Here is an 18061-nt window from a genome sequence, read left to right as displayed (position 1 = left end):
TAGAGAGAGAGAGAGAGAGAGAGAGAGAGAGAGAGAGAGAGAGAGAGAGAGAGAGAGAGAGAGAGAGAGAGAGAGATGCTTAATTAATAAGACGAATATAGAAGCCACCGCCCAAGTGGCGCGATACCCTACCAAATGTTTTTGTTCACAGGTTCGGACGTGACAAGGCGTTCAAAATGTGCAAAAGTGATCGGACAACGGCACGCGTGTAAATCAAAGGGGTACCGCTGTCCGATCACTTTTGCACATTTTGAACGCCTTGTATATGCCCCTCTGTCCATCCCACAACTCAATCTGGAGCTGCTCAACGAAATGTTAGCAGAATCCAGACCACCCTGGAAAAATCCAAAGCAGGCAACGTCGAGCTAACTTCAGCCCAGATAAAAGTGTATCAACGAAGCGTTGAAAACGCCCACATCGACTATATACCAGATTCCATCAAGAGATCATCGCCTTGTCCCCGCCAGATAAACTTGAGGAGCAAGAAGAGTGTTACCACAAGTTCCGTGTTCCAGAAGCTATATCTGGATCAGCGCCATACCATAGGAGCTAAATTTATGCTTCAATTATTGGCTAAGAAAGGGTCATCGTAGTTTAGCGTGTCCTAACGGCAAGTCGTACATAAAGTGCTTCAAAAAGGCATCATACGTTGCTTCATTTGGATCGGAAGAAGATTCAAGCAAAGCGCGCTGACACACAGAAGCCATCCAAAGCCAACCCAGTACCGGTAGTGATTCAGCATCTTATAAGGTCATCGTGTTCCAGCAGAGTTTCTCCATCAACCAAACATCGTTTCTGATGACGGCGATGGTTAACCTAACTTCGAAAAACGGTCAAGTTCATCGTGTGCGTGCTCTATTGGACTCCGGATCACAGATCAACCCCATTGACGACTCAGTAGTGCAAAGAATGAAGCTGCTGAAGTTTCCTGCAAACGTTCCAGTTGTTGGCGTCAATGGCACTAGATCCCAACTGCATCACAAAGTGGTGGTGCAAATGAGATCAAATTGTAGCGAAACTGCTACACAGTTCCAAAGGTGACGGATTCAACCCCAGCGGTACGTGTGGGTATTGATTCCTGGAGTATACCACCCGGCATTCTACTCGCAGATGATTCCTTCCGCCTTGCCAGCGAGATAGAGATGCTGATTGGAGCTGAACTGTTTACGGAAATTCTGAAGCAAGGTCGGATCAAGCTTTCTGATCGCCAACCATCCCTGGTTGAAACAGAGTTTGGCGCATGGACACTGGACAGTGACCGGCCCGTACGAGGATCAGGAAGGTGACATCCCAGTATATACCACCCTAGTAAGCAGTTTACCAGGCAAGGACACCCAACCAGTACCGGTAAGGAAGTCGGCGAAGAACACCACTGATTGTTCACGAAGGGATACACGAATAGCCTGCACCATTTCAAATGTGAGCAAGTTACAAGCATTCGCGTGGTTTGGACAACCCGAAGTGTAAAATGTAAACAGCAGCAAAGAGAAAATAAAGTAGTGAAAGTTTGAAAGCGATCCCCAATGTTATTCCTACCATTCCGAAATCCCATTTCTCTTTCTGCTGATCCCAATACAGTCCAGTGCTTCGTCTTTTAATTCTTGCATTCATTTCCGAACAAGAATATTATGTGAACTGGATGGCAGTCGCTATGTGGACAAGAGACAAGACTATAGATTGATATCTATTGGATATCTATTGGAATCGACATAGAGATAACGAGCTCAATAGCTTAATGATTTGTTTAGTAAATGAGTGCTTGTTGCGTGTGATTAAATTGAACAAATGTCAACCATTCTTATATTCAAATACGGCAGTGTGCAATGTAAACCAAACAAGCCATTTCATGATATGATCCCATCAAATATTGCTGCAGCGTAATCGACAAAGCTGATGATTGCTCAATTTACAGTCAATTTTCGAATCTGTACAAGTTTTCATATTACAGCAAGGCTTCATTACATCAACGAAACAAAACAGCTATATAGTCATGTGCACTTTTTCTTGTCCCTTCCCGTATACTGAATGTTACATTATGCACGAATAAAACATTCGCACACTGTTCATAAAGAATTATCATGATAACTAATATTTCTGTCAGCTACAGAACAAGTATTGACAACAATTTAGAAGCAGAGATATCCCATTAACTTGATGTTTATTCAGTTGCATATAAGTGAGCTTCATCAAACGTGAAGAAAGTAAACGCATCGCTCGTTTGAACAAAAAACAAATGAGCTCGAATCATGATCGATATGCATCACTCTGCTACACTACCGAGATAGATGATGCCTGAAAAGTTTTGCATCGTATCTGTATCTCTACAGTTTAGCCGAGCAGTTATTTGAGTCATCATCCTCGACACCGTCATCATGATCATCATCAAACCGCAACCAGAAAGTTTGTATTAGAGGGAAAACAATAGGCTCAATCTGTTCGTCGCCACCTGTTCAAATGCACAGGTATAGTTAGTGCGGCTACATAGGTAACTGATAGGGTCGGGAGGGGGGTGATGCATGCTGTTCAATTATAACAACACAGACTCGCTCTCCACATAGCACGATAAACAATGATTACATCTATTTAGTTCAAATCGAAAGCCGGAACGTGCTTTGGTTTAGAATTTACATTATACAGTTCGCCGGATGCTGAGTGTACACAAGCCGCAAAGAATTGATGAAAAAATATTCCGCTGCATGAAAGTGAATGCCTATTAACAAGTTCGTCTGACAAATAGTTTCAACTTTTCATGGAAAATTCATGAATTTTCTCAGCAGCTACGCAGCTCAGTAAATATAATCACGTCGATGTAGCTATAGAATTCCGGCAGCACGTGATAAAATGACGGTACACACTAAGTGGGGTAGATTGCTATATTTGATGGATAAAATTTCTAGTACTCATGATGTGCATGTATCCTAGAAGTTTGACACCACCAGAAAAATGATTTGGGTTAATAATGAAAAACATTCATTTTTGACTTCTTTGAACATCTACGTCATTAATTTATGTTCACCATTACAATTCTTGTCAGTAATACATACCATAGAATATTAATACGAGCAGCAGGTATTTTCTAGTTTTTTTTCCCTAGTTTTTGGCTAGGTGGATAAATCAACTTCTCCTATGGGCCATCATCATTCAGATGCACATCGTGAAACAGAGTTGCTCCGAGAGTAGATAATTGAACTCAACCGACCAAAGCATCATGTGCACATTGTTTTGCTTTCTAGAGCTTCGACGTTATCTTCCCTCTATCAAGTTCTACGATAAAACCCACCCGCCAACCAGTAGTGATTTGAATTCCATTCGGCATACTCCGCCAATTTATATGCATATTCACTTGTTGGACTTATTTAGCCGCAATGCCGCCATTTGTTTATCCACGTTTATTGTCAATTGCTTCGGTGGCAGTAATTAATGCCGATTTGGAGGAAGTTGATGCCCAATCAAATGATCGTCGAGCAGACCATTCCGAATGAGTGACATCCCAAGGGGATATGATAGCAGCTACCGTACTGAGGTTCATCATTGAAATTGATGGAATCGACGCTCTGAAATCCTTGGCGCTTCCTGTGACAATCTATCGGTCAGTGCGCGCAACAGTCTGCATTGCAATTAATTGCCGGTTCGTCTCTTTTAGCAATGTATCCATTCCCGTACTTTTGCCATTCACTTACATGGTAGGTTTTATCACTCCTACGTTGTTGGTTGTCGAACGTTTTGGGAAAAAGAGTTTTATCTAATTTTAGAACTACTAATCCAGAACAACTGAAACAACATTGAGCTCTTTACATTTCCTATGGCACACACGCTACTGACGCATGCTGTTTTCAATGCCCATGAGATAAATTTGGAACTTCAATAAAGTCGCTGCGAGTAGCCTTATCTTATCACATCATGGTGGTAGAATTGGATGATGATATGCAAAAATTTGCTGTTTTGGTACAATCCAAGAGATAAACAGTTGTTCCTAATTCAAAGCTAAGATTCTCTAGTAGTTCATTACATCTTTTCAATAATTGACACTCATAAGCTGAAGGCCTCCGAATAATTTAGCAACTTGTGTTCATTTTCCATGGTTGAACACTTGACTTCGAAATGTTTCACTCAGGAAAACGATCAGTATTAATTCAATTATTCAAAAACACATGCATTAACGCACAACATGTTATAATTACGACAATGACTTTGCTACCAGTTGATCAGCAATCTCCCTCTACAACATGAAGGCAGGCTCTGAGCAAACAGTAACTGACTGTTAGGTACCTGCTGTTCTATCACACGCCGCCTGCACTGCGACAAGATTCAAACGGTCAATGAAACGATTGATTGCGGTGATAGTTCACCACACCCGACCGGTGGTGTATAACGATAATTGCCACGTTGTGTGGCTTCCTGCTTTGATTTGCCTCGCTGATCGACTTTCTACATGATCGGGTGAACATTGTTGTCATTTTATATCTCCAGTTGCGTTGTGTTACAATATTGTACCATGTGTTCAGCACCCATGAACCTGAATTTTGCACTAACGACCACATCGGCTTATCACTAACGACCACATATGGCCTATCGACGAAAGGGTGTTAAAATTGAACAAAGGGCCAATTTCCAATTTTAACTTAATCATTGTGATAATGACAGAGACGCATTTTACGCAAATACAACTGCTGCCTTAGCCTAGATTTTTCTCCTTTGGCGTAATGCCCCCACCGGAACAAAGCCTTCTTCTCAGCTAAATACTATCTGAGCACTTCCGCAGTTATTAAGTGAGAGATTCCTCAGTGCTGTCATGGAAACTTCAGCGCTGGTTACTCAAGTTCCCCAAATTTCAGCGCCCCTATACCGATACGCTCTCATAAAAATGTCTTCAATATTGTGCCTTACCCCACTACTCGAAACAAATGTGTATTTTTGCTGCCAGAAAGGGAAAACGTTACTGTCCGGAAAAAAGGCAAGACATTTCTCCGTCACTGTTCACGCTTGTATGAAAAAAAAAAACCCTAATTAATCCACCTAGCGGTGATGGTGCCTTTCTCGTGCTTTAAAATATCCTTTCAACAAAACTCGAGTGACATGTTGATGACATTGACATAAATACAAAATGAAAACTGCTTGCTGAATCTACTCAATGTGGATACATTTTATATAAGCATAACATCCAATATTCAGAAAATATAAGACAACGATCCAAAACTCAAACCAAACAAGGTTCATGAAGCCGCATAATTTTGAAACGTCATTTTAGATTTTCCGGTAATTATTTTATGACTCCGGATATCTACCCCAACTAAACTAACCGCCATCTTGAACATTGAGACACCATCTTGGATGTTCTGGTATTAATTTTTGGACTCTGCACCTAAAATTACATAAAATAGTCGCCGTATTGAATTTTTGCATGTCGTTTATGATTTCCTGGTTACCAGTTTTGGACGAAGACTGGCATTCTTCCCCATTCAAACTATAGTCATATTGCAGACCTTGTGAAACAGCGCACAGCTTGGGTTTTCTGATTACAAATTTTGAATTCTGGACATATTTTCATACACAATATGCCCATAATGCAAGAATTAAAAATCCTATAAAATAGGCACTAACTTGAATACTGGGCCATTATCTTGAACTTTGGACCGCTATCTTGGATACTCTGGTGGACTCCGAACATATTTCCCATACCAAATACACTTATTTTACATAGTTTTAGAGCTCAAAATTCCTTAAAACAGCCACCATCTTCTGTAGACGCGATCAAATTCTTATTTTTCCATTTAACGTTGACCCATCCTGCTATAAATTTACACCTTTGGAATCTGAAATGGTACGATTTGATGAGATCGCTTTAGTTTTGTCTATATTTTGTTCTCATATATGAGAACTAAGACCTATTCGTCACTGTTGTTCATATCTAATGTTTATCAGGCCATTAAATAAAGCCACGATTTAATTTTTCACATGAACGTTGGTTCTGCTACACAACAGCTAGTCTCTAATGTGATCTAAGGCTATTTTCTTGCTAACCGTTCATTAGATTATCAAAAATCTGCGATCTGATGTGTCATATATATGGGTTTGGTTCATTTTTATATTTGGTTATATCCGGTGGGATAGCCGGATCTGATTCCATGAGTCATGGACCATGACACTACCGGTTGTCCCAATTATGGTCTAAGAATATTTTATTGCTATTTATTCACCTTTACCTTATCACCGCGATTTGATATATCGCATGAATGGGTTTGCTTCACTTTTACTTCTAACCACTTTCGAAGCCACAGCTGAACCCGCAACACTACCGGGAATCTAATGGTCTGACCCTATTTTTCCATCAGGTTGTCGACAAGTCGTGATCAGTCTTGTTAGAGATCATAGTCATTTGAACCTTTTCGTCGATATTCGGCCTCCTTTGTCTCCGACATTCGCAACACAAGCAATCAAACTACTGTTCGAAACAAAAAAGTCAAACGAATGCACTTCACCACGATAGCGGCTTCGGGAGACGGTTCGGCTTTTGTTATTCCTGTCTTCTTCCATAATAAGAGCTATGTTGCCCATCTGTGTGTCGTATTCAATGCAACATGCAATAATAAACTAATATTAACATTCATAATCGGAATTGGCTGAAAATCTATGCGTAAAGCTAGATTTAGACACATGTCATCGTGTCAGATGACATTGATTTGACCCTTTCTTATGTTTATTGATGTTCGTTCTACTGCTCGTGTTGTGTCAGGTCATCTAAAATGTCGTGGTTTGATGTGTCGCTTGCATGGGTTTGGTACAATTGTATATTTGGCCACTTCCAGCGGGAAGCCCAGAACCGGTTCGCGAACACTACCGGTTCAGATATGGTCTGAGACTATTTTCCTGCTTACCGCTCATCACGTTATCGAAAATGCCGTGGTTTGATGTGTCTCATGCATGGGTTTGGTTCACTTTGATATTTGCCACTTCCGGCGGGACACCCGGAACCGGTTCCGGAACACTACCGGTTCAGATATGGTCTTAGACTATTTTTCTACTTACCGCTCATCAGGTTATCGAAAATGCCGTGGTTTGATGTGTCGCATGCATAGGTTTGATGCATTCTCATATAGATATGAGAATGCATCAAACCAGATCTGGTCCCTTCCTGGGGTACCGTTCCGGAACACCTAAATGGCCATGTCTCCGGAACGGCTGAACCGATGCGAACCATTTTCAATAGGAAACAATGGGACCAGATTCCGCGTCGAATGAACCGTCGGTCATTGAAATCGGATGAGGTTTACTGCCAAAAAGTGATGTGAGTTTTTTTGTACACACACATACAGACATACACACACACATACACACACACAGACATCACCTCAATTCGTCGAGCTGAGTTGATTGGTATATGTGACTCGACTCTCCGGGCCTCCTATCAAAAAGTCATTTTTGGAGTGAACATATAGCCTTTCCAGTACACTTAGTGTACGAGAAAGGCAAAAAACATCAAAAAATTCGATGGGATTCTTCTGATTTAATTCTATATGACGCCACGATGCGCTCTGGTCAAATTTTCAGCTAAACCCGTCAACATATGGGTGGTCCCAACCTCGTTTTTTTTTCGGACCAGTGGGCGGATTCCGACGCACAATTTCTTCGAAGAGAAACAATTTCTTCCATTGCACACCAGCTAGAAAATGTTCCTTTCTTCGAAAAATTGTGCTCCGGAATTTATCCACAGGCGCATGTATTCTACCATTATACCATTATTTCCTTCAGAAGATCCTTTTGGGATTACTTCTAAATTTTTTTATGAAATTCTTCTAGGAACGTCTCCCCTCTTCAAGAATTCCCTGAAATAGTTCTTCAAAAGATACAATTTCAGGAGAGATGTTTTCACAGGAATTCCGAGATTTTCTCAAAAGTTACTTGAAGATTTTCCTTTAAAAATTCATTTTTTTCCCGGAACCCTTCGGAAATGTATTATGAGCATTGCCCCAGAGGCTACTTTTAGTACGTACTACAGATATTAAGGAATTCTTTCAGAAATTTAATAAGATAATCTCCAAGAAAATCTCAAGTTTTTTTTCTGGAAATTTCGCCAGGGGTTTCTCCAGAAGTTGCTCCAGGTATTGCTTAGCATTTATTCAGACCTTTCTTTGGGAATCCTTTCAGAAATTCTCCAAAGATTCTCTCAGAAATTTCTGCGTAAATTACTCTTGGCATTTTTTAAAGAAATTCTTGTATAAGTACTTGTTATTTTGTCATTGATTTTTTTTAAATTTTTGTCTTAAAAAGTTCCTTTAGGTTTTCTCCCAGTCCTTTATCCAGAAATTCCTTCAGAGATAGCTTCAGAAATTGCAGCAGGAGTTTTTGTTCACGTACCACAAAAAAATGCCATTCGCGTTTGGTTTTAGATTCGGTCGAGCGAATGGCGTTTTTCCATTCAAATTGCTAAGCGCTATGCCATCCGTGGAGTATTTTTTCATGTTTCATATGTTGCACGAGTAGATTCAAACAGTGGAAATCATTTATAATCATGAGTTGTCAAGTAATGATCGAGAATGTGACGATTTTGGATGCGTTCAACACGGGCCGGTCACTGTGAGCAACGACTAGCTGTTAATCATGGACTTTTACCAGTATACTTGGTGAGATCTTTACGATTTGATTGTTTTTATCAGTTTCAAGCTTCATAATCCTAGAACTAATTTATATTTTAAGATAGGCCAACGAAGAGAGATCATGCGAACATAACGTTCAAGTTTATTTTCAGAGAGTGAGTACAGGCGCAAGCCTAGGCATAAGGGCCAGGACATGGATTAAATACCTGTGTATCATCAGGATTTCCTCAGACAACCCTCCAGGGTTTTTGCTCTAAAAATCATTCAGGGATTTCTTCAAGAATTATTTCAGTAATTGTGTGAGCAATTTCTGAAAAAAAAAATAATGGAATTCCTGGAGGAATATCTTGAGCAGTTCCTACAGAAACCTCAAGAAATCCTAGGAGGTATTCATGACGGAACAGCAGCAGCAATTTCAAAAAAAAAACTTTTACGAATTTCTGGTATCTGGAATCTAAGAATTTTCAAAGAATCCTTGGAATAATTTCTGAAGGAACCTCCACAGCAGTTTTAAAGAATTGGTGAGATAAATTTAAAAAAAAACTCGATCATAACCTTTTTGGAAGAATCATTTGTCGAAATTTCTGAAGAAATCCCTAAGCTACTGAAGAATTTTTCGAAGATGTTCGAAAGGACCCAGTGCCAGAGTGTCTGGAAAAATTCCGTATGGAAAACTCCACACGGAACAAAAACTCCAGTTAATTTTTTTTAGAAATCTGAAGAAAAGGAATCTTTCGAGAAGAGTGTCAGGATACATAAATTCTTGGAAAGTTTTTGAAGAAATCCCTGAAGAAATTTCTGAAGAGCTTGCTGAAGAAAAACTTGTTCAGTGACTTTCAGTATGTACAACCACTGGCTGAAGATGCTCTGTTGTGTCTTTTATATAATGAAACAATCTCTGGAGGAATTGGGATGCTCTGTATGTTTCCCTGAAAAAATCCTGGATACATTACTGTGGAAACTTTCAATCAAATCTCCGGAGTAGTTCCTTAACTAATCTCTATTGGACTCAATAAAGAAATTCCCTTAATATATCTATGAGCAAATCTCTGGAAGATTTTCTTTATAAACCATTGAAGGAATTCATGAATGAATTTCTGAAGGAACTCCTGTAAAAACTCCGAATAAAACCATAAAGAAGGATTTGCAAAACGAATTCCTCTTGATATGGCTTTGATCACCGCTTATTTGATCTTGTTCGATTTTAATTGGTGTTTCTCGGTGATGATATATCATCACCGAGAAACACCAATTAAAATCGAACAAGAAAAACGAATTCCTAGAAGAATATCCAAAGAAATCCCTGGTGGAGTTTCAAAAGCAATTAATGGAAATCTACATTGGATAATCCTTGAAGAAATCCTTGAAAGAATATCTGGGGGAAGCCCTGGGAAAATTTCTCAAAAAATCCTTGAAATGATTTTTAGAGAAACCGCTGGAATAGGTTCTACAAAAGCTTGGTAGATTTTAAGGCCAAATCCGAAGGAATCCATGAACCAATTTCAGAAGGAATCCATAGAAGACTTCTTAAAGAAATCCTCGGTTAAATTTCTGAAGGAATTTCCAGGGAAATTTCTTAAGGAATCCCTGGACGAATTTCTGAAGAAAACTTTGGAAGAATTCCAGAAAGTGTCTGAAAAAAACTTCCAAAAAAATCTTGGAAAAAAATATAGGAATTGTGAACAATAGATTTCAGTGATTAGTAAGAAATCCACTTGAAGTATTTCTGAAGAAATTATGGAGGAATTTCTGAGGGAAACCCAAGGAACCTTTTCTCAAAGAACTCTTAAAAAAATTCCTGGATGATACTTGAGAGTAAATTCCGAAGGAATTTGTAAAGAAATTTTTGAAGCAATCCAGGGAAGATGTTCCAAAAAACTTTCTGAAAAATCCGTTGAAGGTATTCTGCAATGATTTCCTGGGAATCGGCAAGGATTTTTTTTAGAAATTCAGGGAAGATTGAATTAGTTGCTGAGGTATGCTTTGTAAAATAAAAAAAAGAAAGCTTTGTAATTTTCAAAAAAAAAAATCCCAAAACGGAATTCTGAGAAAAATTTCTTAAAAAAATGTTTGAAAATTTCTAAACATATGCATACATGAATGGTTTTCTCAACGAACCCTGCAAATCTCTCGAAGATTTTCTAAAAGAATTTCTGAAGAAATTCATGGATGAATTTTCAATTCTTGCAACAGTTTCTTAAATAATCGTTTGAACAATTTCAGAGGTATATATAGCTGCTTTGCCGGGGCCCGTGGCGCAATTGGTCACACGTTTGTTTCATATGCAGATGGTTATGGGTTCGATCCCAGCCCCGGCACTTTCGTCAGTTGCTCTTTCCCCCTGAGATCAGCTGACACTGACCCTCTTCTGAGCTCATGGCTCAAATGGACCCGGATACTTGGACATCGGCGAACTGCAACCCATAATGGACCCCCAATCGGGCTGGGAATAGGAACAACCAACATTGACATCCTCATGCTGATCATTCTACCATGATAGGGTAGAAAGTGAAAGCAGCGCAACGGCAACCAGTTCGATATAGTACAATTAGAATAGAATACATGTAGGCGCTGTACAAAGAGTAAGTACAGCTTCCAATTGGAATCGCTCACACAGTGCCCTAGTGGACAATAGAGCTGTAAATTAGGTTAAGTAAATGAAGAATAAAAAAATATATAGCTGGTGAAATATTCGAAATTCTCTGTATAAGAAACTGAAGGTATCCCTGAAAAAAAAAAAAACAATCTGAATGAATCTTTGATAGCTATTTTAAAGAGCTCGTTTGGAAAATCTGGTGAAATTTATAGGGTAATCATTTAAACAAAATCCGAAGAAATCCCAGGACGAATCTATTAAACAATACTTTTATTTGGAGAGACTTCTGAAGCCCTGGAGGAAAACTTCAAGTATCGCTGATTTTCTATTTTTGCACATCCCAACTAACAATCACAAGCCGCAAACAAGCATGCATGCTGAATTGTTGCATTTAAATAGTAATGACAGCTGAAGAAAAATGATGCTGTACACATTACTATACAAATGTTTTTTTTTTCAATTGAAAAAGTAGTTAAAGTTCAACCTTTCGTTTCAGTATTAACAATGATAATTCAAAACACTTTTCGAGCGTTTTTATTCGACTTTCGGGCGATTTTTATTCGACTTGCAGTAATTCCTTCACAAAATAGTTTAACAAGACAAATTTCTTCAAGTTCATGTAAAAATTAGCACATGTTTATGTATAATGTGTTTTTCACAAGTTAAATAAGCGCTTTCGTTTCAGCATACCTACACTCTGATCAGAGTTCAGGATGAAAAACACGTGTTTTTTTACTGAACAGCAGCTGAAATATTGTGTTGTTCAGTTGTTAATCATAATATTCTGTACAATTCACCACTGCTGAATAGAAGTCGCAGTGTGATCATTTTTAAACCCACCCATTACTCCGGTTATAAGTTGTTTCGTATTTACTACTAATTATGTTTTCCATTCATTGCTTTTTTCTGAACTGCTTTTTAAATATTTTTCAATTGTGAACTCTTTAATATATTATGGAAAATTCAGCTTTATTTATGGTAAATTCATTTTTTTTTGTGTCGGAAAAACTCACGTTTTTATGGCACTTTTATATTTGTTATACACAATTTTGATATATTTTACTGCCTAAAAATCAATTACACTAGTTTACAAAATAAAACGAAAGTCGTGAACTTCTGTCAACGACCAACATTTTTGGAGCACAATTTAGTGCTGATTTCGAAACCGACCTTCAAAAAATTTTAAGTAGAACAGTTTTTGAGTTTTGGCTCAGTATCGAGTTTTACAACTTTTAAAAATATGTAATTTACTAAAAGTCAAATATATTGCGATTTGTTCAACCAATTTTAAATCTTTTTCCATAAATCGAAAGCTGAACACAATACCATTCGATCATCTGAATACAGGTGCTGCGCCAGATTGATAAAATTCAAGATATTGGCGTGTTTTAGGGACGATATCCTTAAATTTAGCAAAATTTTTTGAAGAAATGTATTTTTTTCAATCAGAAAAAGCAATTTAAAAACCAAAAACATGACGCTGAAAACGAGCGCCCGTCAGCATCGCAGAGACACTGACGACGAGAACATTCACAACAACATCCAAGCGCATCGCTTCATCCGTCCTGCTTGTCGCTTTCTTTGACGTAACGACGGGTAGCGGGTCATTTTCACACCGACTGGGCTTAATTGAAATTTTCAAATTGTCTAGAATGTATGTTCGTGTAATAGACCATTTCAGTAAAATATGTATAGCATACATTACAATTACACAGATTAGCCGGCTATTTCACTCATTAATTCAGTTATAACAGAGAAATCCATTCGATGTCGAACGGGCGTGCGCGAGCATGTGAGTGCGTAACAAAGTGGCATCTCCGACGACGCAGCACCGTCGGTGCATCGGTGACGATGACAGTCAAACTGGGCGACGACGACGGTGTCTTGTTTCCATTGACGATTGAAAACATTGTTAACAAATTTCATTTGATAATTTCAATTGAAATTTAAAATGTAGGGCCCTGCTTAAGACACTCATAACAAAATCGCCAAAAGTTTTATGACCCATCAGAAATCAGCCCCGATGGACTGTTTGAGTTTCAGAAACATAGTTTGAGAAACGCTGGTCTCGCTAGTAATTTCACGATAGACCCACGGAGGCCCTGGGAGGCCTGCCTCCGAGGCAGTGTTTGAAATGTCATCGCGAGTTTTACTTATGACACACATGTGATGTGATTCCTGTCACTGTACCATTACGCTTGAAATGAGTGCCACACTGATAATTCTCTCCGTTCAAGTCAGTCTTGTTTAAACTTTCATGAACACCTTTGTACATTTATCACACTAATATCACATGTCTGTCTTAGGTAATACTGAGTGGTCTATACTCAGCTCAGTGGTATACAACGAGCTCGCTTCACTCTGCAGTGAACCTAGCATACAGAAAATGGCCAAAATTTGAAGGATACGAAGGGCAGGTCATGTTTCAAGAATGCCGGACCACAACCCTGCAAAGTTTGGATTCAATACTAATCCGTTTGGCACAATGAGACATGGAGCGCACAGAGCACAATGCGCGGACCAGGTGGAGTGTGATCTGGCGAGCATTGGACTTGCAAGTTTTAAAAGAAAACACAAAGTGATTTTTGTACAAATAGCATTAGGCTGACACAAATTTCGATTTTCTCTTACACGGTAAAAAATCTGCATGCTCGATGTGACGGGAAAATTCCTTAATTACTTAATGTCCGAATCAACATAATCAGAAATGCTTTACCTTTGAAATCGCAATGCTGTCAGTGTTGATTTGAGACCCAAAACCAACCCACCGGAGGAACCAACTGAAAATCACTTCGATTTGCACTACTGTACAAAGCAGTACGATCCAAAGTGAAAAACTGTTGATTTGGTTATGACTGTTTTAGGCATGAAAGTAAATATAGATGACAGGTTGTAGAAAGTGTTTCGCTTCGATTCGACCCTCTCTAACTGATATGAAGTAGTGTAGAGGTAAAACAGATGATCGTCACTCTCAAGGTGCTGGTATCGAATCTGGTTGCAGTGTGCACTTTTTTTTTAATTTTTGTTTTAAAATCAAAACATTGTCCATAACGAATTGAAGTGAAGTTCCATTAAAATTGAAAAGGCATTGGATGTTCTTTTCCAAATGTTATTTAACCCTCTAATACTCAATCCCGCCTTTAGACGGGGTATAGTTTGAGCATTTTTGTAATTTTTGTTTCGTGGAAAATCTTTTTTTATATATTTTTGACTAATATTTAGGACTGTTCTGTATATCTCAAAATGGGTTTTGATGTGTTTTAAAGCGTATTTACATTTTTAAAAAATCATTGAAATAGTGATGTTTTAGTCACCTTTTAGAAGTCATGGTTTATCTTGTATTGAATCGCTACAATTAAATTATTTAAAATTTATCCCAAATCATTCAATCCTAGTTCAATAGTTTAAGGGAGTCGAATACACTCTAAAATTATTTTCCTTAAAATTACACGGAAAATAAAATTTTGCATGAAAAAAAATAAAAATAAAAATATTTTTACAATAATCATAAAATGTCAAAATGTTTTTGTCTCAAAAAATCCGTAACCCAAATAGGCTTCCAGGGGGATGTACAAAAATAAAAATTAGAAAAATCAAAAACCGAAATTAATGAAATCGACAATTAAAAACAATCATCTTCCAAAACATGTTTAAATCGATTTTAGATGACGAAAAATAATATTTACCGTGGGTACACAGTCATGGATCACTTAGTGGTATTTTTGACCTCCAAAATTCAATGGAAAATAAAATAAAACGAAAACTACGACTTTGAAAGCACCATTGGCTACGTTTTGATTCGAACTTTCGATTTCCGAACTATTTGAAGTACAATGGCACGTCATTTTTGTGTAAAAAAGGAATATTTCACCGTTTACAAAATGCCCTATTATGAATCAGTTCCACGGAGTTCCCTTATTATAGATCAACGCGTCATTACCCAAAATTCAAACCCCAAGATTGAATTCGCGTTGGTAAGGCTAAACATAATAGTGTTTTGATTATTTTATTGATGGAGTACCCGGTATTACAACATAAATAAAAATAAAACATAAAAAATGTACTTCGCAGATGGTACGCTACTAGGATTCAGTGATATTCTACATCTTAAGAATTATTTTTACCATTCTGCGTTTCAAGAAACCTGATTTTCAAGGTTCTATGTTTTTAAACGACGCTTTGACACACTAAGCTAAAAAAATTGCATCAAGAGCGATGAGCGGGGTGTAAATCTGTATTTGTATAAAGTGATCCATAATAGCGTCAAACGATCAGTTTCTGGGTTACATTATGGATCACTGTTGAAAGCCACATTATTTAAGTATTTTAATCCCATAATCAAGCAAAACTTCGATAAATGGATAGAAACATATCTTTTCCAAGGTGTACGAGCGATTTTTATATCAACATCGATGGATTTCGATACTTTTAGTGCTTACCACTGCAGAAGTAGCTTCTTATGGAATTCAGCTATTTTCTGACAGTTATGAGAAGACAACTCAACCGTTGCAATACAATACATTTGATTTTCAGATTAAATCTTGTAAATCACTTTTTATCTCAGAAAACAAATAGGATTATGCTACAAAAATGAATTTCATGCCGAAATATATGTTTTGAGCAAGATATTCGACTTTAAACATGAAAGTGATCCGTTACTGTGTAGGGACGGTAGATCCAAATAAGTTATTTGGGTATTAGAGGGTTAATTGATAACCAACTGGTTGAACAGTAGTGCAAATTCAAGTGCCAATCATAATCAGTTTATATCAGCAGATTTGTTACCGTGTATATCACCGCATACCCCCTCCAGCCCATTTCGGAATATTGTGGTTGGAATTCAATATTTTGATGGGGAACACAAATAAATTTTTAAGAAATTTTAAAATTTCAGGGAGAAATTAGAGTCGCCCTGAAAATTTCTTTACAGATCCGATGAGTTTAACGATTTTGCTTGATTGGGTTGTTTTTCGTCAAATCCATTTATTATTCATCATCCACCAATATGACGAGAAAACAAGCAATGTGACAAAAGAAGAAAATGAAATGTGTTCCAACCCTTGTTCCAACCTCATTGGTTCGACACATTGAATAAGTTGCTCTCCTTTCTACTTACGGAACCAAGCTCACGCAATTCGTGCGTGCTATCTCCGATCGAAATCAAACTCGCAAACGAATTGCAAATTACACTAAAGTGCAGATTAGCAACATCTGGCTCACCTTACGAAGTAAACTATTGCAAATGTGAGTATCCCGACGCCCAGGCAGATGCTGGAAATCATGAACGAATCGTCCGTTTTGTGTGGCATTTCGTTCGTGGTTCCTCCGGTGCTCCTCAGCGCAGCTCCATCCATGCAGGGACACTCGGTGACGGCAACAATTTGGTGACCGTTTGGCACAATTTTCACACAGCTATTATTCACCAGAGCAATCGCAATATTGTCAGCTATCGATCATAATTTGGCGGCCGCTCACGATCAGTGTGGTTGCCCACTATGGATTCTTAAGGTTGCTTTTCTATGCTCACTGCTTCGTTGGGTACCACCAATGCGTGTATGTTAAATGAGGCCGCTCGCTTGCAAAAAATTAATAACGTTCACCTGATTTTTGGCACTTCACGATGTTGATGATTTTCAAGCGCGATTTCGATTGGTTCAAGAACAGTCCTTGACCGAGACTCTTCAAAACAGGAATTATTCTATCCAAAAGCTACGCAAACAAACAAGATGCACTAGTAGGTCGCTAATTGATTCTCGGGCTCAAATTACGCCGCTTATCTTGTGATTCGATCTTCGATCATGGGAAACTCACTAAATCGGATGCATTGTTTTCCAAGTGCTACAGTTGATTCACTCGATTACTGCATGATCAGGGATGATTTGTAACTTTAAGCTCTTCGAGCCACACCGCATTCAATAATTTAACCTTTGTCACCTCGACTCGTTCCGCACCATGCAACCTAATTGACCGCGTCTAATCACTTCTTCCACACCTTTACCGGAAGTACCTCCCAGCACCCTGCAAAATCCCGCTGTAATTCGGCGTCCAGCACTTCACTCCAAACAATAACCGAAACGATCCAAACACGGCGAGCGCGATCATACGAATGAGCTGTTGGAGAAGTTCGGTTGGCGCGCACGCGCGTGTGGCATCCGGCAGCGCAGTGTGGGACCCGTCCGTCGTCGGTTGTCGTCAACTGTTATTGTGGGGTTGCAGTTGCCGGTTAATGATCGCGCGCGCATGCATTCGGTATGCTGAATGTGATGCGATGGTTGAAATGTAGCGAACTGCAGTGTATCGATTGCTGCAATGCGGCAAATATTGGAGGTGATGTCGCGTGTGAAGCGGAAAATGTAGCGCATCGATTCCGTTGGTTACAGTCGAAAAAATTACTGTGTACCTAATTGGTGTAATGAAAACAAAATTGTAAATTAATTCTCGTTTATTAATAACACTAGCTGACATCGAAAAAAAATAAGAACGTATAAATTTGGGAAGCAGTAACTTTAATTCCCTCCCAAGTAACAGAACTAGTCGAATAACAGTTTCTTAAGCTATAGTTTACTTAAGAGATGTTTGTTCCACTCTTATACTGCAAAAATGTTTATTGGGGTGACCTGCCGAAATAAGTATGACCCGAGCAGGGGAGAATATCAAATTGATAACTATGAAATCACATAACCTGTTATTATATCATGTTGTGTTATTATTGAGTAACCAAGGTATTACTTTGCAATAACATGTTTTGTTGGGCAATCTTATTTTGTTATGATTAGACTATTGATATACATCCATTAAATGACATTTCAATAATATGTTTTGTTATAGAACAAATTTGGTTATAATTGTAGGAGTGTTCATACAATTTATC

At 38.4% G+C, this 18061-nt stretch overlaps 1 protein-coding gene across 2 annotated transcripts in view; it reads right to left on the bottom strand.

Moving 5' to 3' along the window:
• Nucleotides 1-17389, bottom strand: part of LOC109423348 (retinol dehydrogenase 11) — a 22849-nt gene extending 5460 nt beyond the window's left edge. The window contains exon 1 of one of the 2 annotated variants that reach the window (XM_019698301.3): nucleotides 16411-17389. In XM_019698301.3, coding sequence (XP_019553846.3) covers nucleotides 16411-16544 — 134 coding nt within the window. In that variant the 5' untranslated portion in view covers nucleotides 16545-17389. Of the gene's footprint in view, nucleotides 1-3680; nucleotides 4366-16410 lie in introns of those variants that run through there. The other variant, XM_019698302.3, reaches the window with a different exon arrangement.
• Nucleotides 17390-18061: the final 672 nt, after the last annotated feature.

The sequence above is a fragment of the Aedes albopictus genome, chromosome 2, assembly GCF_035046485.1.
Source record: "Aedes albopictus strain Foshan chromosome 2, AalbF5, whole genome shotgun sequence".
Taxonomy (NCBI): Eukaryota; Metazoa; Arthropoda; class Insecta; order Diptera; family Culicidae; genus Aedes; species Aedes albopictus.
The sequence above is the reverse complement of the archived record's forward strand: the minus strand, read 5'-3'. Positions and strand labels throughout refer to the sequence as shown.